This window comes from Spermophilus citellus (genome assembly GCF_964194105.1).
Source record: "Spermophilus citellus genome assembly, chromosome: 2".
Taxonomy (NCBI): Eukaryota; Metazoa; Chordata; class Mammalia; order Rodentia; family Sciuridae; genus Spermophilus; species Spermophilus citellus.
This window is the reverse complement of record NC_138183.1, coordinates 14,615,249-14,636,080: the sequence shown is the minus strand read 5'-3', so window position 1 is coordinate 14,636,080 and position 20,832 is coordinate 14,615,249. Positions and strand designations below refer to the sequence as shown.

Sequence of the window (20,832 nt, the reverse complement as noted above, 5' to 3'; positions counted from 1 at the left end):
ACACATAGCACAACTGGGCACCTGCACACAACTCCAAGTGAAGGCAGCAGAAACCCAAGACCTAAGAGCACCACAAATCCTGTTTACCCAGATTCCAGGATAAAAAGAAAGCAATAGATTTATCTTCTGTATTGTTTTCCTCCATTATATATTTGTCAAGAGTTAAGAATAGTCACTGCAAATCATGAAATTTATACTAAACAACAAGGTGGACACTTCAGGTAGCTCTCCGGGCCACCTGGTTCATGGAGAAGGTGCTTCTCCTGGTGCTTACCATTCAGCAGCATCGGGTCAGGCATTGGCCTCCCCTCCATCATTGCCTCAGCCAGAATCAACTTCTGGTGCAGTTGCTTATTGCGAGTTTTAAACTCCTTCAGCTCCCCCTGCAGCTCTAGGATCTGGCCCTGTAGCCGAGCTATCACCCCCTGGGTGGCGGGGAGATGATACATATTTCCTAATGACCGGGATGGTTTTATGAGGATGGGCAAGCGGGACTTCTTAGTATCCTGGGGAAAAAAAACACACACACACACAACAATGAGTACACGACAAATGCACTTCCTTTGGTTGCATGGTTGACATCCTCATGCTAATCCTATAAAGTAGTTTCCAACTGGCTGTCCAGACTTCTGGATCCTATAACAGTATCTATGTCAAGCTTCCCCAACACCCTCTCAGGCAGGGCCCACTGTCTCCCAGATGACCCAGATGCTCCACGTGTGGCAGTTCTTTTTCCAACACAATCTTCTGGAAAACTTTTTTTTTTTACCCTATTTCCTCTTTCTCGCCCACTCCTAGTGTAAGCCAATCTGCCTTCCCCCTACTGCTGGGCCACCAGAACAACCCCTTATGCCAGGGTCTACTGAGTCTCCAGCTGGGAGCTCCCAAACTGCTCATCCTGGGCATCTTCATTTGCAATGCCTTACAAGCTGTCCAGGGTCAACTGAAAATTCAACTCTTCACTTCCACTACACTGTGTTCCCAGGTCTATGCCACTGTCTTACTGTCTTGGTAAATCACATGACCGTCCACTTACTGCACAATCCAGACACCTGGCATCATTTTGAAGCATCTCTTTATTCTCATCATGCACTTTCTTCACTCACAGGGTTCAGAAAATTCCAGCAACTCCGTTTCTCTCAACTCTTTCAACTCTTCCCAGCTTCCACTTCCACCACTAGCTACTACTAGCTCTCCTGGGCCACAGCCTGGGTGTCCTGAGTGGTCGCCTGCGTTTACCTTTGCTCTCTCTATCCACTCTTCACGTTGCGGCAAAAAGACAAGCCTGCTAGTCTTCTGCTTAAAACTACTGTAATTGCTTCTTGGTTCTCTTACGACAAAGGTCCAAGTCCATACCACAGCCTGCAAATCCTGCAGAACCTGCAGTCTGCATCATTGCCCCTCTCCCACTCTACCCCACTCTCCAGCCATACTGACCTCTGTCGATTGTTCAAAATGCACATTCCCCTTGCACCCCAGGGCCGTGGCCTATAATGACTCCTTTGCCTAGAATGCTCACTCTTGCCCATACCCACTTCCTCCACTTACCCTAAAATCATTCATCAGCACTCAGCTCAACGTGCCTTCCTCGAGAGAACCTTGATTTCCAAGACCAAGCTGAGCCTCCCTGTTATACAGTCAGTGTCCCCTATAATTCTCCTCGGAGGAAATGAGTAGTCTCATTATGATTTCATGTTCACTATCTTCTGCACCGGCCTATAAGCTCCAGGCTGCACATATCTTGGTCCCCAGCTTCCAGCACAAGAACTAGTTCACGGTAGGCTCTCAACACTGTGGGCTGTACATACAAACTATAACTGCAGAGGCCCAATGAGGTATCTTTCAAGTGGGGAATTTTAAACATTCCCAAAAGCTGCGGAGAGGAATTTGAGTCTAAAATACATGAAGAACTAACATAACTCAGTAAAAAAAAAAAAAAAAAAAAAAAAAAAAAAAAACTCAATTAAAAGATGGGCAAAACATATCAATGTTTATAGTAGCACAAGAGCTAAATAGTGGAACAAACCCAGATGCCCTTCAGTAGATGATGGACAGGGAAACTTTGGCATACATACATAATGGAACATTACTCAGCATTAAAAGAGAATAAAATCATGGCATTTGCAGGTAAATGGATAGAGTTGGAAAATATAATGCTAAGTAATTTAAGCCAATCCCAAAAAACCCAAAGGCAGGATGTTTTCTTTGATATGAGGATGCTGGTTCATAATGGCGATGGGACTGGGGGATGGGAGGAATGGAGGAACTTTAGATAGGGCAAGGGGGTAGGAATGATGGTGGAATGAGTTAACCATTCCAGAAAAGATGTCTTCAAGTGCACAAATGCTAAAGCCACTCTCAGACTGGAATGATGGTGGAATGAGTTACCCTAAATACATGTATGAAGACACGAATGTATATGTAATATGAAATGAATTGCATTCTGCCATCATGTATAACAAATTAGAATAAATAAATAATTTAATTTTTTAAAAAAGATGGGCAAAAGACCCAATAGATATTTCTCCAAAAATGTCATATAGCTAATAAACTCATGAAAATATTCTCGACATCATTAGTCATCAGAGACACGTAAATGAAATCATAATAAAACACCATCACTTCATATCCACTAAGATGGCTATAATCAAAAAGATAACCAGTGTTGGTGAGAACCCAGAAACTGGAACCCTCACACACTGCTGGGAAGAATATAAAATGGATGGGGTTGCTCAGAAAAAGGCTCAGCAGTTCTTCAAGAAGTTAAAGAAGGAGTTACCATGTGACCCATGAATTCTATCACTAAGAAGACACCAGGAGAAATGAAAACATATGTCACACAAGAATCTGTACATGAAGAGCAACATCATTCCTAATATCCAGGAAGCAGAAACAGCTCAGATTGCATCAACTGATGAATAGATTAATAAAATGTGGCACGACCATACATTAGAATACTACCTGGCAACAAAAATAAATTAAGTACTGATCCATGCTTCAGCATGAATGACCCTGGAAACATTATGCTAAGTGAAAGAAGACACATAGCGCATGATCCCATCCATATGCAATGTCTAGAACAGGAGGACCTAGAGTCAGTGGTTACCTAGGATTGGGCGTGACTGGTAATGAGTACAGGGTTTCTTTTCAGGTTGACAAAAATCTAGCATTGCAGCCAGGCACAGTGGCGCACATCCGTAATCCCAATGGCTCGGGAGGCTGAGCAGGAGGATTACAAGTTCAAAGCCAGCCTCAACTCAGTGAGATCCTGTCTCTAAATAAAATACCAAAAAAATAGGGCTGGGGATGTGGCTCAGTGGTCGAGTGCCCCTGGGTTCAATCTCTTATACCCTCCCCCAAAAAAATCTAGCATTGATTAGTAATAGTTATACAACTCTGAATAGACTTAAAAACCATTGATACCCTTATTTAATTCTTAATAAACTGTTCATTTGTTTAAAAAAAACACTGAAATGTACACTTTATTTTTTTAGAATCTTTTTTTTAGTTGTAGGTGGACTTTATTTTAAAGTGGTGCTGAGATCGAACCCAGTGCCTCACATATGCCAGATGAATGCTCTACCGCTGAGCCACAACCTCAGCCCCTGAAATGTACACTTTAAATGGATGATATATAAATTATATGATATATGTGAATTATATCTCAATAAAGTTGTTAAATTTTTTAAATGGTGAAAAAGAAGGTACTCAAAATTTTAAAAGGAAATATTTGGCACCTGAGGTATGAAGAAATCACCAAAGTCCCTTTGGGAAGAAGGAACAGTAGGGGCCCTTCTTCTTGCACACTCTGGGGTGTAAAATGCTTTCAAACAGTCTCCCATGCCCCTCAAGTAAGTGCTGCATTCTCAGAGCTCATGGGAGAATAGAAGGCATCCTGCCTATTTTCCAGATGAACAGCTGAAATATCAAACACCTATGTTTGTCCAATGTCAAACCACAAGAAGGTACAATGATCAGGCTCAAATCAGCTCTTCAGTCCCCAGCGCTCAGGAAGTGAGATGCTTTCCACCTGGTATTCCAGGAAAGAAGACAGAGGAGGTGAGGGGACCACTTGGAGGAGGCTGTTGCCTCAACAACAATGGTCAGAAAATACCAGTCATTTGTCTCCACCAATCTCTATTTTTGGTTCCAAATCTGTGTGTCATGTGGCAGCAGAAAAGATATCTTCAAGTGCACAAATGCTAAAGCCACTCTCAGACTGGAAGATGGCATCAGTCAACCTAATGCCAGGCCTAAAGGAGTGCCACACAGAGTGCTACTTATGGACTCCAAACACAGTCCCACCTTCCACCTAAATAGCCATGACATACTGGAACTTCTTACTTGGGAATGAAAGAGGAGAGGAGCCCAGGCACTGTGGGCTCCTACCAGGTACAAAGTGCAGCCCTAGGCATGTGCAACACCTTGCCTCACTCTGCCACCAGGCCAGCCCCAGGGTCTAGGTCACACTGTCCCATTCCAGCCACTGAGAGAGGTCAGGTGACTTCCCACCCCAAAACTCAACCAGGTAAGTGGCCAAGCCCAATGCAAACACAGGGAGGCATGCCCGTAAAGCACGCCCGCTCAGCCCTGACTGAACAACCAGGAGGACACCAGTCTCGGTCGGCCTCGGCTACCATGATGCTCTTCATAACAGGAAAACAGAGTTTGGCCTAAGCCATGGGATTATCAATTTTGTGGCCACCAAAGTCACAAAGAAAATCACTAGCGTTTCTGTGCATACCCTGAAGCCACAATGGTGACAGGAGGAACACAGGTGTGTGATGCAGCTCTGCGGCCTCTATGAGCAGACGAGCTCACAGCCTCTCACCCCACCTGCCCACTGAGTCACTCTGCACGGTTTTCTGGACCTTATGATGCCAACATTTCTCCATAAGTAAAATGTGTGTGATACCAAACTCACGCCCTTGTGAGTAGATAAAACAAGATGAAACAGAATTTGGCACAATCCCTGGTATATATAGCAGATGACAAAAATAAACAGTTTCCCTCCTTTTGAAAATAAAAGCAAGAAGTATAATTTCAAACTAAAAAAAATTATTTAATGTATTTGGGGAAATTAAGTCCATTTAATTATCCAATTTTCCTGAACACAGGATGGCATCTCCTACACAATAGAAAGAAAGCAAATGAAAAACAACAAAACAAAAAAAACCACCTCATTTTCCTAATATGCAGGTACAAACCAAAGGAGCTGGGGCAGGTAAGAGCATTTCTATTCTAGCCAAATTGCACAAATTTGCATTTTGAGTACCATTAATATAATGGCAGTAGGGTTTTTTTTTTTTTTTTTGGTCTCTACTGATATCTTTAGAAAACCCTTTTCTAGAAATTACAGTTTTGGTGCATAATTTAAAACAATCAAAAGCAATTTTGCTAATGATATATCTAACTCTCTTTGGTATGCACAAAAGCAGTAATTTAGTGGTCAGAAAATAAACTTAATTCTCCATTCTGATGCTATGAAGCACTGTGTACAGTGGATTTCTCTGCTACAAAACATCCGTCAGAAGTAAGAATACAGCAGTCTACACTGGAGCTCTAATAGAAACCCAACCTATTTCCCTCTCTACCAGAACACATCTCCCTGCTACAGGGATTCTCAACCCCAACCTTCTCCCACGGGGGCTGCTGTCCAATAGAACATTGCCAAGAAAGTCTGATTCTTAACAATCTGGCATAGCTGACTAATCTGCAGAGAAGCTCAGGGAGAGTCCCTAAGTAGAAGGGAAACCAACATTTAGAGACCTGCTCATCAAACCAGACCCCACCATTTCAAGCCACCATGGCTGCCAGGTAGCTTGACCAGGGAGAGGGTGTGGCTGTGCAGTCAGACACAGTGTAAACCTCAGCTCAGCCCTTAAGCACTGCCACACCTGGGCACTCAGAACCTCGGCTTCAATAGACAAAGCTCTCAGAACAACACCTTTCCTATAAAAGTCCTCAAAATAAAAGCCAGGTCTCATCCTTACTCAAAGTTGGAGTACTACAACTTCACTGCATCCTATAAAAGGAAATGTCCATGGGGGAAAGTATCCCATTCTAAGAAGACATGTGAAATGGTATGAAAGAGAACGCCTCGGACAGACGTGCACCTGTGATTCCCTGTGGGATTTTTCTGAGGAAAACACCAAAATGCCATGCTATACAGATAAATGAGATAGTGCGGGGGTACAGGAGAGACGGGGGTGGGGATGGCGGGAGAGAGGGAAGATGGGAACACTAAGGAGGACCCAGGCCTCCAGGTGTAGGCCAGGAGCGGCCCAAGCAGGGGGAGACACCAGACCGTCTCTTCACAAAAACAGGAAAATGGAAGAAATCTTTCAAGTTTTTGTTTGTATAAAGTAAATCATAATTTTTTTTTTTAAAGAGAGAGGGAGAGAGAGAGAGAGAGAGAGAGAGAGAGAGAGAGAGAGAGAATTTTAATATTTATTTTTTTAGTTATTGGCGGACACAACATCTTTGTTTGTATGTGGTGCTGAGGATCGAACCCGGGCCGCACGATGCCAGGCGAGCGTGCTACCGCTTGAGCCACATCCCCGGCCCCAGTAAATCATAATTAATGTTTGCACAAACTTACTTTGTGGCTAGCACAGGGGCCGGAGAGGGGAGTAGCCTGGTGCCCTGTCGGCTGGCACCAGGTCTCTGGCTGGGGCTCAGCATTCAATATGGTGCCAGATGGCTTCTCTCCTCCTCGTCGAAACCCAAGCAGGTCACCCTCCTTGGCCACAGTCTGCACTGAGGCATCCTTGAGCTCCACCTTGGCCACTTCGCCTGTCTTTGCCAGCTGATCCCAAGTCAATTTCTGTTCATCATGTGGCCTGGAGAATGAGCTGGCTTGGACGAAAGGTTCAAGTTCACCTCTTTGCTGAATGGCCATTTGCTGAAGTGTCTTCTCAGTTTTACCATCAAGGTGTTTTCCAGAAACTTCCTGCTCTGCCAAGCATATTCGTTCCAAAAGCAGGTCACCTAGCATTTTCAGAAGATCTGGCCTGTTTCTCCAAAGGGAAGGAAGTGGGAGAAATAAGCTTCCTGCTATACCTTGGCCCCTACCCACCTTCCCAAGTTTCCCCCACTGACTCCTACCCAGATTCTGCCTACATGAAATACAGTGAGTCCCCAAATATGCCAGGAACCACACCAAGCATTTTATCCCGTATAACATGACAGCACCCAAATAAGACAGACATGACGACATCTAACTCATGGATAAGACATGAGGCACACAGCAAGTGGGCAGGCTGGGCCCAGGAAGGAGCAGGTGGGATCATAAGGTGCCCCACCCTCCCCATACACAGGGTTCCCAGCCCCACCCCACAGCCCTGACTCCATTCCTACAGCCAAAGGCATATGTGGCTTTGGATGAATCTTACCAGCCTGGCTGGTCCATGGGTGACCTGATCCATCTTGGTGCAAATAGATACTCAAGGAACAGATATTAATGAAGGGACGTTTCACTGACATGCACACAGGTACAGATACAGGTTAGAAAGTACCTTGCCTTTGAAGGCGGATAAAAATGGCTTCAGGGGCTGGAGGCATAACTCAGTGGTAGAACTTTGCTTAGCATGGGTGAGGCCCCAGGTTCGATCCCCAGAATCATATACCCACAAAATAAAATGGTTTCGAATTCTAACTTCATGGTTCTTTGAAAGGAAGACTGAGTGTCTCTCCATAGGATAGCTATGAGGACAAAGCAGTGTAGTGTCTGGGTGGCAGATGCTTTCCATACCCCTTGCCAGTGTCCTTGGCCCACCTCTGATTCAGTAGCAACTGTGTGAGCAGTTCCTGTGGACATAGGCAGTCCCATCTTGAGTGCCCTCTGGGGCTCTTTCTAAAACCTCTGAGCCAGCCAGCAAGGCAGTGTGGGATGGCTGACACCTCTGGGAGACCCTCAACCCATGGGGCAGAGAACCCGTGACCCAGGCTCCATCCTTCAGAGGTACAACACAGGTCATACTGTCCCTTGGGAAGATGCCCAGTAGGATGGGCCCCCACTGCCCAGCAGTCACCAGATCACTAATGTACCTTTCCTGGGTAGGATTTCAATCCTGTCTAACTCTCCCTGAGCTCTCATTTCAGCTCCCTGGTGCCATATCCCAACCAAATCAGTTGTACCCAAGTCCATATCTCAGGGTCTGCTTTCCAGGAAACCAAAATTTAGCTATCCTGAAGAACACCTGGAATGGCACCGGCATGCAGTGGTTCAAGAAGCCTCCTTTGTGTTTCTTGTTCCAGCCACTGTAACAGGCCCTCGGCATACAAAACCACCAGTAGGGACTTAGATTGGTGTTAGAGGCAGGTGTTTAGCAAGGGAAAGTCACTGTAAAGTCCACTCAGGGTGTGGGGACAATGTCGGAGGGGGCTTCTAAAGTCCAGGAGAGGCCATCCAGGGGTGGGGGTGCTGGAGCAGTCTAGGCATGGACAAGATGATAAGAAAGGGGGCCTCTGAAAGGCCTGAGGTGCGGTGGCTGCTCACATGTGTGTTTGGAAAGATGACTAGTTGATGGGTAAAGGACAGATTTCCTGTCAAAATGGTGGAGTGAGCACATAGGAGTTCCTTCTACTCCAGGGTGACTGCAGAACCAACAGCAAAAAAGAATAAAATAATTTTTCAAGATGCAATTCAGGGCTCAAAATCAGGATTTTAAAAAATGGAGATTAGAAACAGAGGAAGCGAAGCCTGAAAAGGGGGCTGGGATGGTGCAGAAAGCATTGGAGCCAGGAATGCAACTTGCATGGTGAAGTGAGAACCAGGCAAATGCCCAGGGCCCTTAGTAAGACCCTGCAAGACCAAGCCGAGGCACCTCAAGCCCACACGCAGAAAGAGGAAAGCCGGGTGCTGCCTGTACAGGCAACCTGAGCTTGCACAGGAAAGCCACCACTACAAGAGACAACCCTGAGAGAGAATTCACACCCAAGAAAATGGAAATCACATGGCAATCTGAAGACTTCCAAATAAGAATGTGCAAATAAGGAAGAAAAGAGAGTCCTAAGAAAAGAGGGAGGGATGAGACTGAGGTAGGGAACTGTGGAGGAAGGGAATGGAGAGGTGCCTCCAAGGTGCGGGCATGCGGCTGGCAAGAGAAGGAAACAGGATGGGCCTTCACTATATTACTTCTTATTCTTCTTCCTTGGTTTCTCCTTCCTGCCAGTTTCAGCAAAACTCGTAGACAAGCCAGGCCCTACCAATGCCTTTAATACTTGCTGGTCTTCACTCCCTTGGACCTTCACTACCACTAGAAATGACAGGCACCCATTATCTTCCTCACTGGGTCCTTGGAAGGCAGGGATAAGGCTCTCCTCATAGCTGAATTCCCATGATCTAGATCAGGGGCCAAGTTAACTAAATTCAAATTAAACAGTTACAGCACACTGAAATGAACAAAAATAAATAAATAAAGCAAGGGGGGGAAACCCTAAAATGTATAGCACATTACTCTTTTCTAACAGGAAGAACCTAGATATACAAACCATCTTAAACTACAATAAGCCCAGACTTTAAAAATATTTCTGGTACTCCAAGCATCAGGAGATGTTAAACTGATTTTCCTTTCCTTTCCTTTAATACAAATAAGAAATAATGACAATTGCAATTCAGCTAACCAAAGGAGGACCATTACTCACCACCAAACAACACGCAATAAAACCCAAAAAAAGACTTTACAAATGGGTAGTAAAAGGTGCAAAGAGGCCATTACAATATACTAAAGCAGTGCTGCTATTAGATAAAACATTTCAAGTGCTACTTTGCTGGGAATCTGAACCGCAGATTCATTAAGCTGTCACTGGAATCAGGACCTCTAGAACAGTTCAGTCCAAGGGTCCTGTCAGAGGCCCACGCTTCTCTGCCTTCCTGAGCACAAGTGCCATGCAGATGATGTAAAACAAGGCACCGACCTCACTAAGCTCTTGCCATGCTCCAGATCCTTTAAACACACTGATCCTCATCCTGACTGAGGCAGGAACTATCAGTAACCACATTTTATAGGTGAAGAAATGGGCTCACAAAGATTGAGGATCCTGTAGCAAAATATTAGAACACAGAACTTTCTGACTCCCAAGAAGCGCCAACAGTCTCCAGTTTTCTAGACTCACCTTCTACTATGATGTTAAGCTTTTAATTGTCTGAAAATTTATTCAAACATTTACTGAGTACTCTTCATCTGACACGCAAGGCAGCAGTTACACATGGTAAAAGAGAAACAGAGCTTACCTGTCATTAAGGACGAGACAGACATACTCTGACACACACACTAGAACTAAGGAAGACAGGAAGGGATGAAGAGTACCATGACTAGAAGGGAAGAAGGGAGGAGGAGTGAATCTGAAGGTAAAGCAGAGAAACAGAACTGACACCCAGCCAAGACACGGCCAGGCCTCCACACCAGGCACAGGGCACTCCAGGTAGAGGGAACAGCTGTCACAAGGCCTGTTGGTGAGAACAAGCCTGGATGGATGTGGAACGGTAACAGGGTTCAGCTGGGAGTCCAGGGCCCAGTGAACTAGAGTGAGTGACGAAGGCAGAGGAACAGAGAGGCAGCTGAGAATCTCCTATCTACCTCCAGGGGCAACAGAGACCCACTGGAGAGTTTTAAGAACGGAAGAGACATGATCTGATCTAGGTTTCTAAAAGCTCTGGCTGCTCTGTGGAGGACTATGGAGGGGCAGAGGTGGCTATAGAAGTGGCTACAGGCAAGGAGGTGTGCAGTTGGGGAGCCCAAGCAGGAGATGACAGCAGCTTAGACAAAGGTAGGTGTGGGGAGACAAAGTGGCTGAACCAGGAATACAGCCCGTCTTAAAATAGACCTAGGAGGATTTGCTGATGGATACGGGGCTGGAGGAAGCTACACTCTTGCCTACAGCAATTAAGTAGATAGCAATGCTATTAACAGACATGAGGAGGAACAGGGAAGAAGCGGATGGGAACTGGGTGGATGGATGACTGGGTTTTGTGGCAGGGGAAGATGCCAAGGGCAGAAGCCCTGTGTGTTCTGGATAACAGGAGGAGAGATGGGGAAAAGAAGGGGCTGAGAATGCAGCTCTGGGACACACTGATGTTTTCCAACACGGGAGTCTGAGGAAGCACCGTGGGCAGAAGGAAAACAGAAGGCCAAGGAGAGGGCTGGTTCCTGCGGACAAGCAACCTCTGAGCCCAGATCTCACAGTCTGGAAATCATTGCTGACCTTGATAAGTGGACTGAGGGTATGAAAGCACTTATGATGGGATAGACAGCAAATGGAGGAAGAGCACACACGTGGTGAACACAGACGTTTCTTCGAGATACCTTGGCTTGAATGAAATACGGAAATAAAAAAAAATGGTATAGTCACTAGAATGGATGAAAATCAGGGCACAGGGGGTACTTTTCCCAAATGTCTGATGTCAAGGCATGTCTTATGCTTCTGGAAAATGGTTCAATGAGAGGAAAACAATGAATGATTCAGAAAAGAGAGAGGACTCAGAGAGGACAGGAATTAAACCACAAGGGGAGAGCTGGTAGTGTGACTAGGAGCAGGGACTCTTCTTCTACTCCCACAGTAGGGAAGACAGAGTTTGCACCTCCAGAGGCAAGCAATGGTTTGAACTGAACTGTTGCTATCTTCTCCATGACATAAACAGCACGGTCATCAGTCAGGGAAGGGTGGGAAAAGAGGGAAGAAAAGCTGCAAACCAGCCTGACTGTGCCACGCCGAGCACTCACCCTGGAACAAGTGAGAATAAATATGAAACGTGGCAAGTCCTATGGATGTGTGTAACACAAGTACCTGGCCAGTCGAGCCCTTGAGGAGGGCTGGGATGCAACAGGTCAATGTGAACCTAGGTCTCGGGGTGGGGAATGGCAGCAGCAGCCAGCAGCGCTCCTTCAGCCCGTGGGGTAAAGAAGCACCACCCCTCAACACACTGTAGTACTGATGAAGAAACTGAGGTGGGAGAGACGGCGCGAGATCTGAATGGTGCAGCTGACAGGGGCCCAGGCCCATCCCACTCCCACTGTTTTTTCCAGTGCAGTGAAACACCTCCCTGTTGGGAGGAATTTCTAGGCAGAAGACTGGTATTTGCTCTACCAGTAAGAATACTGAGTATCTCCCCAGAAAATGCTTTAATGGCTCTGCCACTAACTAGCTAGAGAAATATCAAGTCCCCAGGTTTCAGCTCTTGTCTTTATAAAAAGATCACTGACAGGAGCACGTAAAGCTGGCATGAGGGGCCTGGCAGAGAGTGTGTGCGCCTCAGGACGTCAGCAGGGCCCTTGGAACCGTAGCTGTACTATCAGGGTCACTGGTGAGGTGAAGGACAGTGAGCGGTAACGATGAGTGGGGCAGTGGATTTACACTGGCACAAAGAAAGCTGTTAACACCAGCACAGACCAGCCTACAAGGGTGCCAGGGAAGGAGCAGGTAACTGAGCGCAGGCGCTGCCAGCCTGCTTACAGTGCCGGCTCACTGGGTGGGGCCCCGTGCTTGCCTGATCTTTGGATGGGGCTGAAGATCTCCTGACCCCTGGGGCAAGGAGCACCCTTCCTGTCCACCTCTGCCCATTGTTCACACCACCCGAGAGTATTCCTGTGGTCCTCAGAGACAGCAGTATCTCTTAATTCTGATGCCAAGCCTGGTACTTATAAAATGCTCTATTTCTCAAGTACCAGCTCTGGTAACCTCACTATCCTATAAACCAGAATAGCCACTGGGCATGTCCCCCAGGAGGCCTCACGCTAGGCAATGTTAAGACGTCAGTGAGTAGGGAGGGCAGCTTTGCCGAGCATAAAAACAGAACACTGAAGCCCTCTTCTCCACTGAAGAGAAGTCCGTAGAGCTCAGCTCCCCAGTGACATCAGAACTACTAGGATGCCTGGCTCTTGCCAAGGTCCACGGGCAGCAGTTACTGATTCCATTTCTCTATCTGTACCAGAAGAGAACTAGACACTTCCACTCAACACACACTACATGCCAGCCATTTCACTTAATCTACCTGAAGAGGCAGTTGGAGACACTGAGGCACCGAGCAATGAAGGCACAGCTCTTTCTGGCTCCAAAGCCCAAGCAGCTGTCACGATGAATGAGAAAGAACATGAAATAGGGAAAATGGCTCATGAAGAATTAATTTAAAATTTAAAAATACAAATGTATTGAATGTTTCTTTCTGTTTGTTTGTTTGTTTCTTTGTCTGGGGGTGGGGAGCATACTTGGGATTGAACAGAGGGATGCTCTACCACTGATCTCTATTCTCAGCCTTTCAAAAAAAATCTCTTTATTTGGAGACAGGTTCTTGCTAAGTTTCTGTGGCTGGCCTAGAACTTGTGATCCTCCTACCTCAGCCTGCTGAGTTGCTGGGGTCAATGGAACGTGTCAACACACCCTGCTTCTCCTTTTTGGTTTAAGGAAAACTATCAGTAGTATTTCCTCACATAGGGATGACTCCCAGCAGATATAATGAGAAGAGAATTTTAGTTCAAGCTCAACAGAGAACAGCAGACTTACAACTAAAACGTATTTTTCAAACTATTGTAGAAACTGGAGGTTTCGATGGAGCTGATTCCTCTCCCAACAGTCAAGAGGCCCTTTCCGGGACTCCGAGGAACCATTCTCAAGGAAAGCCTTCTCCCCCTCTTCACAAAGGGCTTACAGGAGGTGCTGGGAGGGCCCCTCACAGCCTCTAGCCCGATTAGTTAATTGCAGGACTGGCAAGATCCCTCCAGCCCCTTCAGGAGCTCTCAGGTGCCCTGCCCGGCTCCATCACCCAGATCCACTGGGCACAACGAGCACCTTCTCCCCTTAAGCCAGGCCCGGGCCGTGTCCTACCTGGATTCCAGTGACAATGCAGCCTTTTCGTGCAAGAAAGGGGCAAGCAGACCCAAGAGCTCCCCTGCTTCCTGGCTCTGGTCTCCGGGGCAGCCAGGCTTGTGGGCTCCTTCGTAGTCTAAAATATTGGAATCCGTGTGTCTTAAATATCCATTTTTGTTGCCTAATTTGGCATAGTCCTCAGTGATCTGCAAATATAAGTATTTAGTCAAACAATGGAATGTGGAGAAGGAGGCACATGGATGAGAAAACGTGGAGACGGAGAGCACAGGTGTGAACGCAAGTGAGCACAGGGAAGGGGAACGGGACAGGGGAGAAGAGGAGGAGACGCAGACACGCAGGGAGCCGTTTACATCCCTTCTCCTCGGCTCAGTTTCCTCCATCTACAAACTGAGGGCCATCGTGCTACCTCCCAAAGTGGTCTGGAGAGTGAAATGAGACGACCCTGTCAGGTTAAAAGTCCTCTCACTACAGGTGCACATTGCACAAGTGTCCTCCTGCCCCATGGCCCCCTCCTTAGAAGGAGGTTCCACAGAATCTGTGTCCTCAACAACACTGTGAATGTTTATTATTAGTCTTCTTGAGACGTTATGTCCCTTATTATATGCCAGAAATCCGGCTTACTCTTTACTCTCACTAATGAACACAGTACTGAAGTGTCTCATTAGGAAGGTGGAGAGTTCCTAATTCCCCCGGAGATGTCATTTACAGAACCACCTTCGTGGTCAGGGAGGGTCCCAGCAGAGTGGCACCAAGGAGGCGTCCAGCTGGAGCCTGTTCCAGGCATGTCTCAGGTGCTACAATTAGCATTCCTCCTCCCCTCGTCAAAGCTGTAAATTTCTTCTATGGTCTATAAATAACTCCTCTTGACTTCATTACTGTTAGTGAAATACACACTAGCCATCACCCCCATCTCTCACACTGGAAAAATGATTAAGGTTTTTTTAAGTGGAAGACAAGACCCACACAAATGAGCTGTTATTTATAGGTCTTGTTTGCCACCATTTTAGTTATTAAATCTATCAAATAAGCAAAATCCAAAGAAGGAAAAGTCTAGAATGCAATAATAAAAATAGCAGTTATTGTCATTTATTACATGCCTATTTAAGTGTCATAACAATCCTAAAAGGAAGTGTTACTATCCTCATTGCTGAGGAAACTCAGCCAAGCAAAGGCTAGCCAAGGTCACAGAGACAATGGAACCACACAGCCAGACTCAAAATAAGGGCTGACCCAAAATCCTTTTTTTTGGTTTTTTTTTTTTTTTTTTTTTTTTTTTTTTTTTTTTGGTGGTGGTGGTGCTGGGGATTGAATCCATGGCCTTGTGCAGATGAGGCAAGCACTCTACTAACTGAGCTGTATCCCCAGTCCCTCAAAGCTCCCATATTTTAATTGCTTTGCTCTCCAAAACTATCTGTAGTTCATTTTCTCCCATTCATGACTCCATAGACTTGAACACTGACCAAAAGGCCAAACCTGCAGCCTGCTATTGCTCACCACATCTCAGCTTCCAAGAACCTTTCTACCTTGAAGACTGTCTACTCCAAATGTTGGGGAGCAATGTGGCTAGCAGAGTATTCTTTGTGGATAGGGGTCAAACTCTCCTAATGCCCAAATCATACCATTCTGGGCTCCAAGACATTGCAGAGGGCCATTCCACTCCACTGGTGACCCTTACACTGCAATCAAATGATCCAAGAGTTCGTCGTAATCTAGACATGACTCTGTCACTTAGTTACTCTGTGTCCTTCATAAAGCACCTCCCCTCACAGGTCAGTGTCCAGTGCGTAAAATGAATGGGCTGGGCTAGCTCTCCAAACTTCTCTCTAGGCCCACCCCGCAAGCCCTGCCATTCCAAAACTCTCATTTTTATTTGCAACTATATAACAGCCCGGGTGCTTCCCAAAGGACTCTATCACCCAGGTTGTAACTTCAAATAGAAGAGAGCTGCTCCCCACTGGCACAGTAGGCGCTCTACATGGGAGGGATGAACAGAAAACCCACTGGACTCCCTCCAGACCGGAGCCTGGCTTGTGCACAAGAGTGGGGCAGATGGCAGAAGGAGTTAACTGCCATGTTCCTACCTCTTTACTCTGCTCCAAATGCTGGTCATTCTGGAAATTATTCTCGTCACCCTCTCCAATTTTGATCGTGTCCTCATCCTCCTTGCTAGCTAGAAGCTACATGGCATGAAGCATGGGATGGTTTTAAAATGCAACCCAAAAAAAGTGTGTAGCATGAATGTGCACAAATAGCCCGGTGACATCTGTTTTTTAAAATGCAGAGCAAAAAACAAACAAAAAAAAGGCAGAAACAAATGCCAAAGCCATGAAATAAAAATTAGCCAAAGTTAGAGGTGCTGGTTCTGTCCATCACATGCAGCTGCCTAGAATCAGCATAACTTAAGGACAAATTCCCCAAGAAATCACTGTCGGCTTTCTCTGCCCTCGCACGGTCTGTCTGCACTGCTGTAAATTGAATATGCTGTCTGTTGTGCTGCTGCCATTTCTGCCTTTGCTAAATCCACTTTTGGATTATATAAAAGTAACAAGATTTTGGAAAATGGCTATTGATGGAATTGAACATATCAAATAGCAAAAAAGCAATAAGTGCTGTACCAATTTATGCATCATGTCTCCTATTTAGCACAGGGCATAAAGCTGTTGTTAGACTGTCACACATCTGAGATGGACAGTCCCAGCAATACCGTCAGTCTGCTGACAAAAAGTCCTCATCACTAATGAGGAGAGTACCAAGCTTGCCTGATGATAACTTTATGCTTGTGGAAATGAAGGACAGATATTTATAAAAACCGCATAAACCTCAAATGCTTTAAAGAAGTACAAAACCCAAAACTTCTGCGTTAGCATCTTCTGGAAAGGACGGGACAAAGTTCTCCAGAAAGTCAGACCTCAGCTCTCCAGGAGAGCAAAAATCCCAGCTATGAAACAGTAGGATTAACCAGATCAAAGTAAAAGAAGAGGAAGCCACTCCAGGAAGGAGCCCAGTCAATCAAAGCTGCTTCAAACCCTCCTCTCATGGATGAAGTAGCTGGCTCTGCACTGAAGGTGTTAAAACTAGAGAGGACTGGGTCACTTGTGGCACACTATACATGAGCTACTTACGGTTCTATCTCCACAATTTTATTTTATGCATTCTACACTCAGCCCATTACACCCATAACTCTCCCAGTCCAACTTCAATTCTTTCAACCTTCCCTTTTTGAGGAAAAACCTTGTTTTGGAAGAAGAAAAACAAAACAAAGCAAACTGACTTTAGAAAGTCACTTTATAGAAACCTTTCAGGTTCAAAATACATCCAACATACTCACATCCAAGTACACAATCATCTGTTTATCCTGTGAAGCATTATACACAGCCCAGGTTCTTGTTAAGGCATAAAAGTTCACAGATACGGGGAGTGAGGAACACTCTCTCTACTGGCTTCTTTCCTTGTTATAAAAACATTCTAAGTGATACAGACCAACTAGGACTATCAAACTTGTTGGCAAGAGCATAAAAATGTTAACACACTTCGGAAAAAGTACTGGCAATTCCTTATAAAACTATAACCCAGGAATTCTACTTCCAGGTTTAATCAATGGGAAGGGGGGAGCATGTCCACCCAAAGACTTGTACGTGAATGTTCACACTACCTTTACCCAAAGTCTATTCAAAGCAGAATAAATACACAAATGCGTCATGTATTCATATGATGGAATTCCACTTAGCCACAAAAAAGAACCGGTGACTCATGTAAGAACACAGATCAAACTCCAAAACATGCTGACCAGAAGAAAAGGGGACACAAAAGATGTGTGCTTCCATTTATATAAAGGTCTAGTATAGACAAAATGAACCCACAGCAAGACAAAATTAACCCGGGACAAAAATAAGAGCAGCAGCTGGGGTTGAGTGGAGGTGGGACTGACAAGAAGGGAAACAAGGGATCTTCATGGGGTTTGGGTCACAGGTACACACATTTATAAAACAGAGCAAATGCAGTCTGTATATCACTGTTTGCAAATAAGACCTTAAAAGAAAAATAAACTATAAACATGAAGCTAAAACTAGAGTTTAAATATATGCATGCTGAAGTATTTAGACTGATGTTTGCAATTTCAAAAAAAAAAAAAAACTTATCAAAAAGAAAATGGAGTGATAATGGACAAGTGGGAAACGTTAACGGCATTCAGGTAGCAAATCAGGTGCTCCATGATCTCTCACTCATGCAGAATCTTAAAAAGTTGATTTCATAGAAATTGAGAGTAGAAAGTGATTAGCAGAGTCTTGGAGAGCAGAGGGGAGGAGGAAAGGAGGAGATTTGCGGGTAGGTACTGAGGTACAATTCTACAGGAGCAAGAGACTGACTGGACATAGCAGTAATGAACATCATAAAACTAGAAGCAAGGATCATGAAAGTTTTCATTATGAAGAAATATTAAATGTTTGAGGAAATAGATACGTACAACTTGACTTAAATATTATGCTATGTATACACGTACCAAAACATCACATTAGTAACATCTATAATTTTTATTTTTATGTGTCAATTAAAATACATTTGATTTTAAAAAGAGATAAGATGGATGATGGTGGATGAGTGGGAAACGATAATATAATAGGAGAGGGAACCTCAGGTGTTCACTATAATATTCTTTTCATTTTGCTGTATCTGAGTTTTTTAAAATAAAATGTTGGGAAGTAGGAAGTAGCCTCATCTTTTTTTTTTTTTTGGTACGAGAGATTGAACCCAGGGGCACTCAACCACTGAGCCACATCCCAGCCCTTTTCTATGTTTTATTTAGAAACAGGGTCTCACTGAGTTGCTTAGGGCCTCGCTAAGTTGCTACAGCTATTTTGAACAGGCAATCCTCCTGCTTCAGCCTCCCAAGCCGCTGGGATTACTGGTGTGGACCACCACTCCTGGCTAGCCTCTCTCATCTTTTTAAAGCAATAAAATAAAAACAACAACAAAAGTCCTCTCTGTTGTTCTCCAAGCTTCTAGAAAGTGTTCTTCTTACCTCCTGAATGTGTCTTTTCTGCCTTCAGAAATTGCCCATGAAAGTTCCTCAAAGACCTTCTAGATTAGGAGGTAAAATCCACACGGGGTGAGGGACAAAGGAGGAGATGGCCCTCCCTGCCGCCTATGGCCAGGAGAAGAGTTCCCCTAAATCTAGCTGAGCAAAGGAACTTAACACTCACCATTCCAAGGTGAGACAGCAACAGCTCTGAAGCCCTTCTGCATTTCAGAACCACAACCCGCCATTACTCGAGGCGCTGAGATAAACGCTAACTTTCACTTCTCTTCACCTCTGCTTGACTTGATCGAAATTAAAAATAAACACTCATTTTTCAGCAATGATCAGAAAACTAAACATTGGGGACAAAGATAAATGGCCCAAATGCCACGTGTGACTTAGTAGTTTTCGAAGACACAGAAGATGTCAGAAAGAACCACGTCACTGCAGCAGGGCTCTGCCTCCAGCCCAGCCACCAGCTGGAGAAGGGGCCGCCACACCTCCCAGGGCTCCCTGGACAGTCTCCATACGCTGAAGCTGGCTGTCCCTCTCACCCTGACAAAGGGCGCAGGTCATGTGACTCCCTGGAAGCCCGCTGTTGCCTCACTCCTTAAGTAACACCATCGGGAACTCTGCTCTCCTGGTCCTGCCCTTTGTGCTCTTCCTTCCTGGTGGCTTTGCAGCTGCCCCTCCTCGGCCTCCTGCTCCCTGCAGGCACCAGCCACATGCTCCCCTGGCTCAGCGTTCACCCCAGCACAGCTCTGGCCACACTGCTCCAACTGCCCCGCTGCTCCTCGCTGTCATGCTAGGCAGAACAGGGTCGTGTTTGCGTTCACGGTTTCAACATCAATGCCTGGTGCTCAAAAAAACACCATTGCAAGGACAAAAGAATGAATAAAGACCCGAGCGAGACGGAACCAGAACCAAGCAGTTTTCAGAATTATGTCTGCTCTTGCTACTCAGTGTGCTCCTTAGCAACAGCGAGTCACCATCCAGAAGCTTGTCAGAAATGCAGACTCCCAGGCCCCATGCCAGGCTTACAGGACCAGAATCTGCATCTTAACAAGATCCCCAGGAAATTCACATGACTGCTAAACTTAAAGACAACTCCAAACAGAGCCAGAGATGGCTACTAATTCCTACTCTGCCACTAACTTACTAAAACAATAAAATAAAAATAGCTGTGTTTTTGCCAAGAATTCTGTATCCAGCAAAATTAAGCTTCAGATACGACAACGAAATAAAAATCTTTCATGATAAACAAAAGCTAAAAGAATTTGTAGCCAGAAAACCAGCATTGCAAAGCGTCTTGAGCAAAACTCTACACGAGGAAGAAATGGAAAACAATAACCAAAACCATCAGCGGGAAGTGCCTCGGTAAAGACAGAGGACGGGGGGGAAAGCTAATCATGGAGAAACAAACTAAATTAGGAAAAAAAAAAAAGATAAATAATCAAACATGGCAGGAAGTACAAACCATATATCAATAGTAACTCTAAACGTTAATGGCTTAAACTCTCCAATAAAGCGACATAGGCTGGTAACATGGATTAAAAAAACAAATCCAACAATATGCTGCCTCCAGGAGACACATCTGATTGGAAAAGACATACACAGGCTCAAGGTAAAAGGTTGGGAAAAAATATACCAAGCACACGGTCCTCGTAAGCAAGCAGGGGTGGCCATTCTCATATCGAATAAAATCGACTTCAAGACTAAGTTAATCAAAAGGGATAAGGAAGGACATTATATACTGTTAAAAGGAACCATTCACCAACAAGACATAACAATTATCAATATTTATGCACCAAATAATGGCGCTGCGACATTCATAAAACAAACTCTCCTCAAGTTCAAGAATCAAATAGACCACAACACAATAATCATGGGTGACTTCAACACACCTCTCTCACCATTGGACAGATCCTCCAAACAAAAGTTGAATAAAGAAACTATTGACCTCAATATCACAATCAATAACCTAGACT

The 20,832-nt window shown here is 45.1% G+C and overlaps 1 protein-coding gene across 7 annotated transcripts in view; it reads right to left on the bottom strand.

The window, feature by feature from the left end:
* The window catches only part of CDK5RAP2 (CDK5 regulatory subunit associated protein 2), a 186,339-nt gene that overhangs the window by 53,080 nt on the left and 112,427 nt on the right, over positions 1 to 20,832 (bottom strand). For 3 of the 7 annotated variants that reach the window (XM_081275219.1, XM_081275223.1, XM_081275224.1), the window contains exons 19-22: positions 13,825 to 14,012; positions 12,995 to 13,069; positions 6,602 to 7,019; positions 275 to 506 (exon numbers count right to left, since the gene is read on the bottom strand). In XM_081275219.1, coding sequence (XP_081131345.1) covers positions 275 to 506; positions 6,602 to 7,019; positions 12,995 to 13,069; positions 13,825 to 14,012 — 913 coding nt within the window. Of the gene's footprint in view, positions 1 to 274; positions 507 to 6,601; positions 7,020 to 12,994; positions 13,070 to 13,824; positions 14,013 to 15,908; positions 16,005 to 20,832 lie in introns of all 7 variants that reach the window. The other 4 variants (XM_081275220.1, XM_081275225.1, XM_081275221.1 and 1 more) reach the window with 4 other exon arrangements.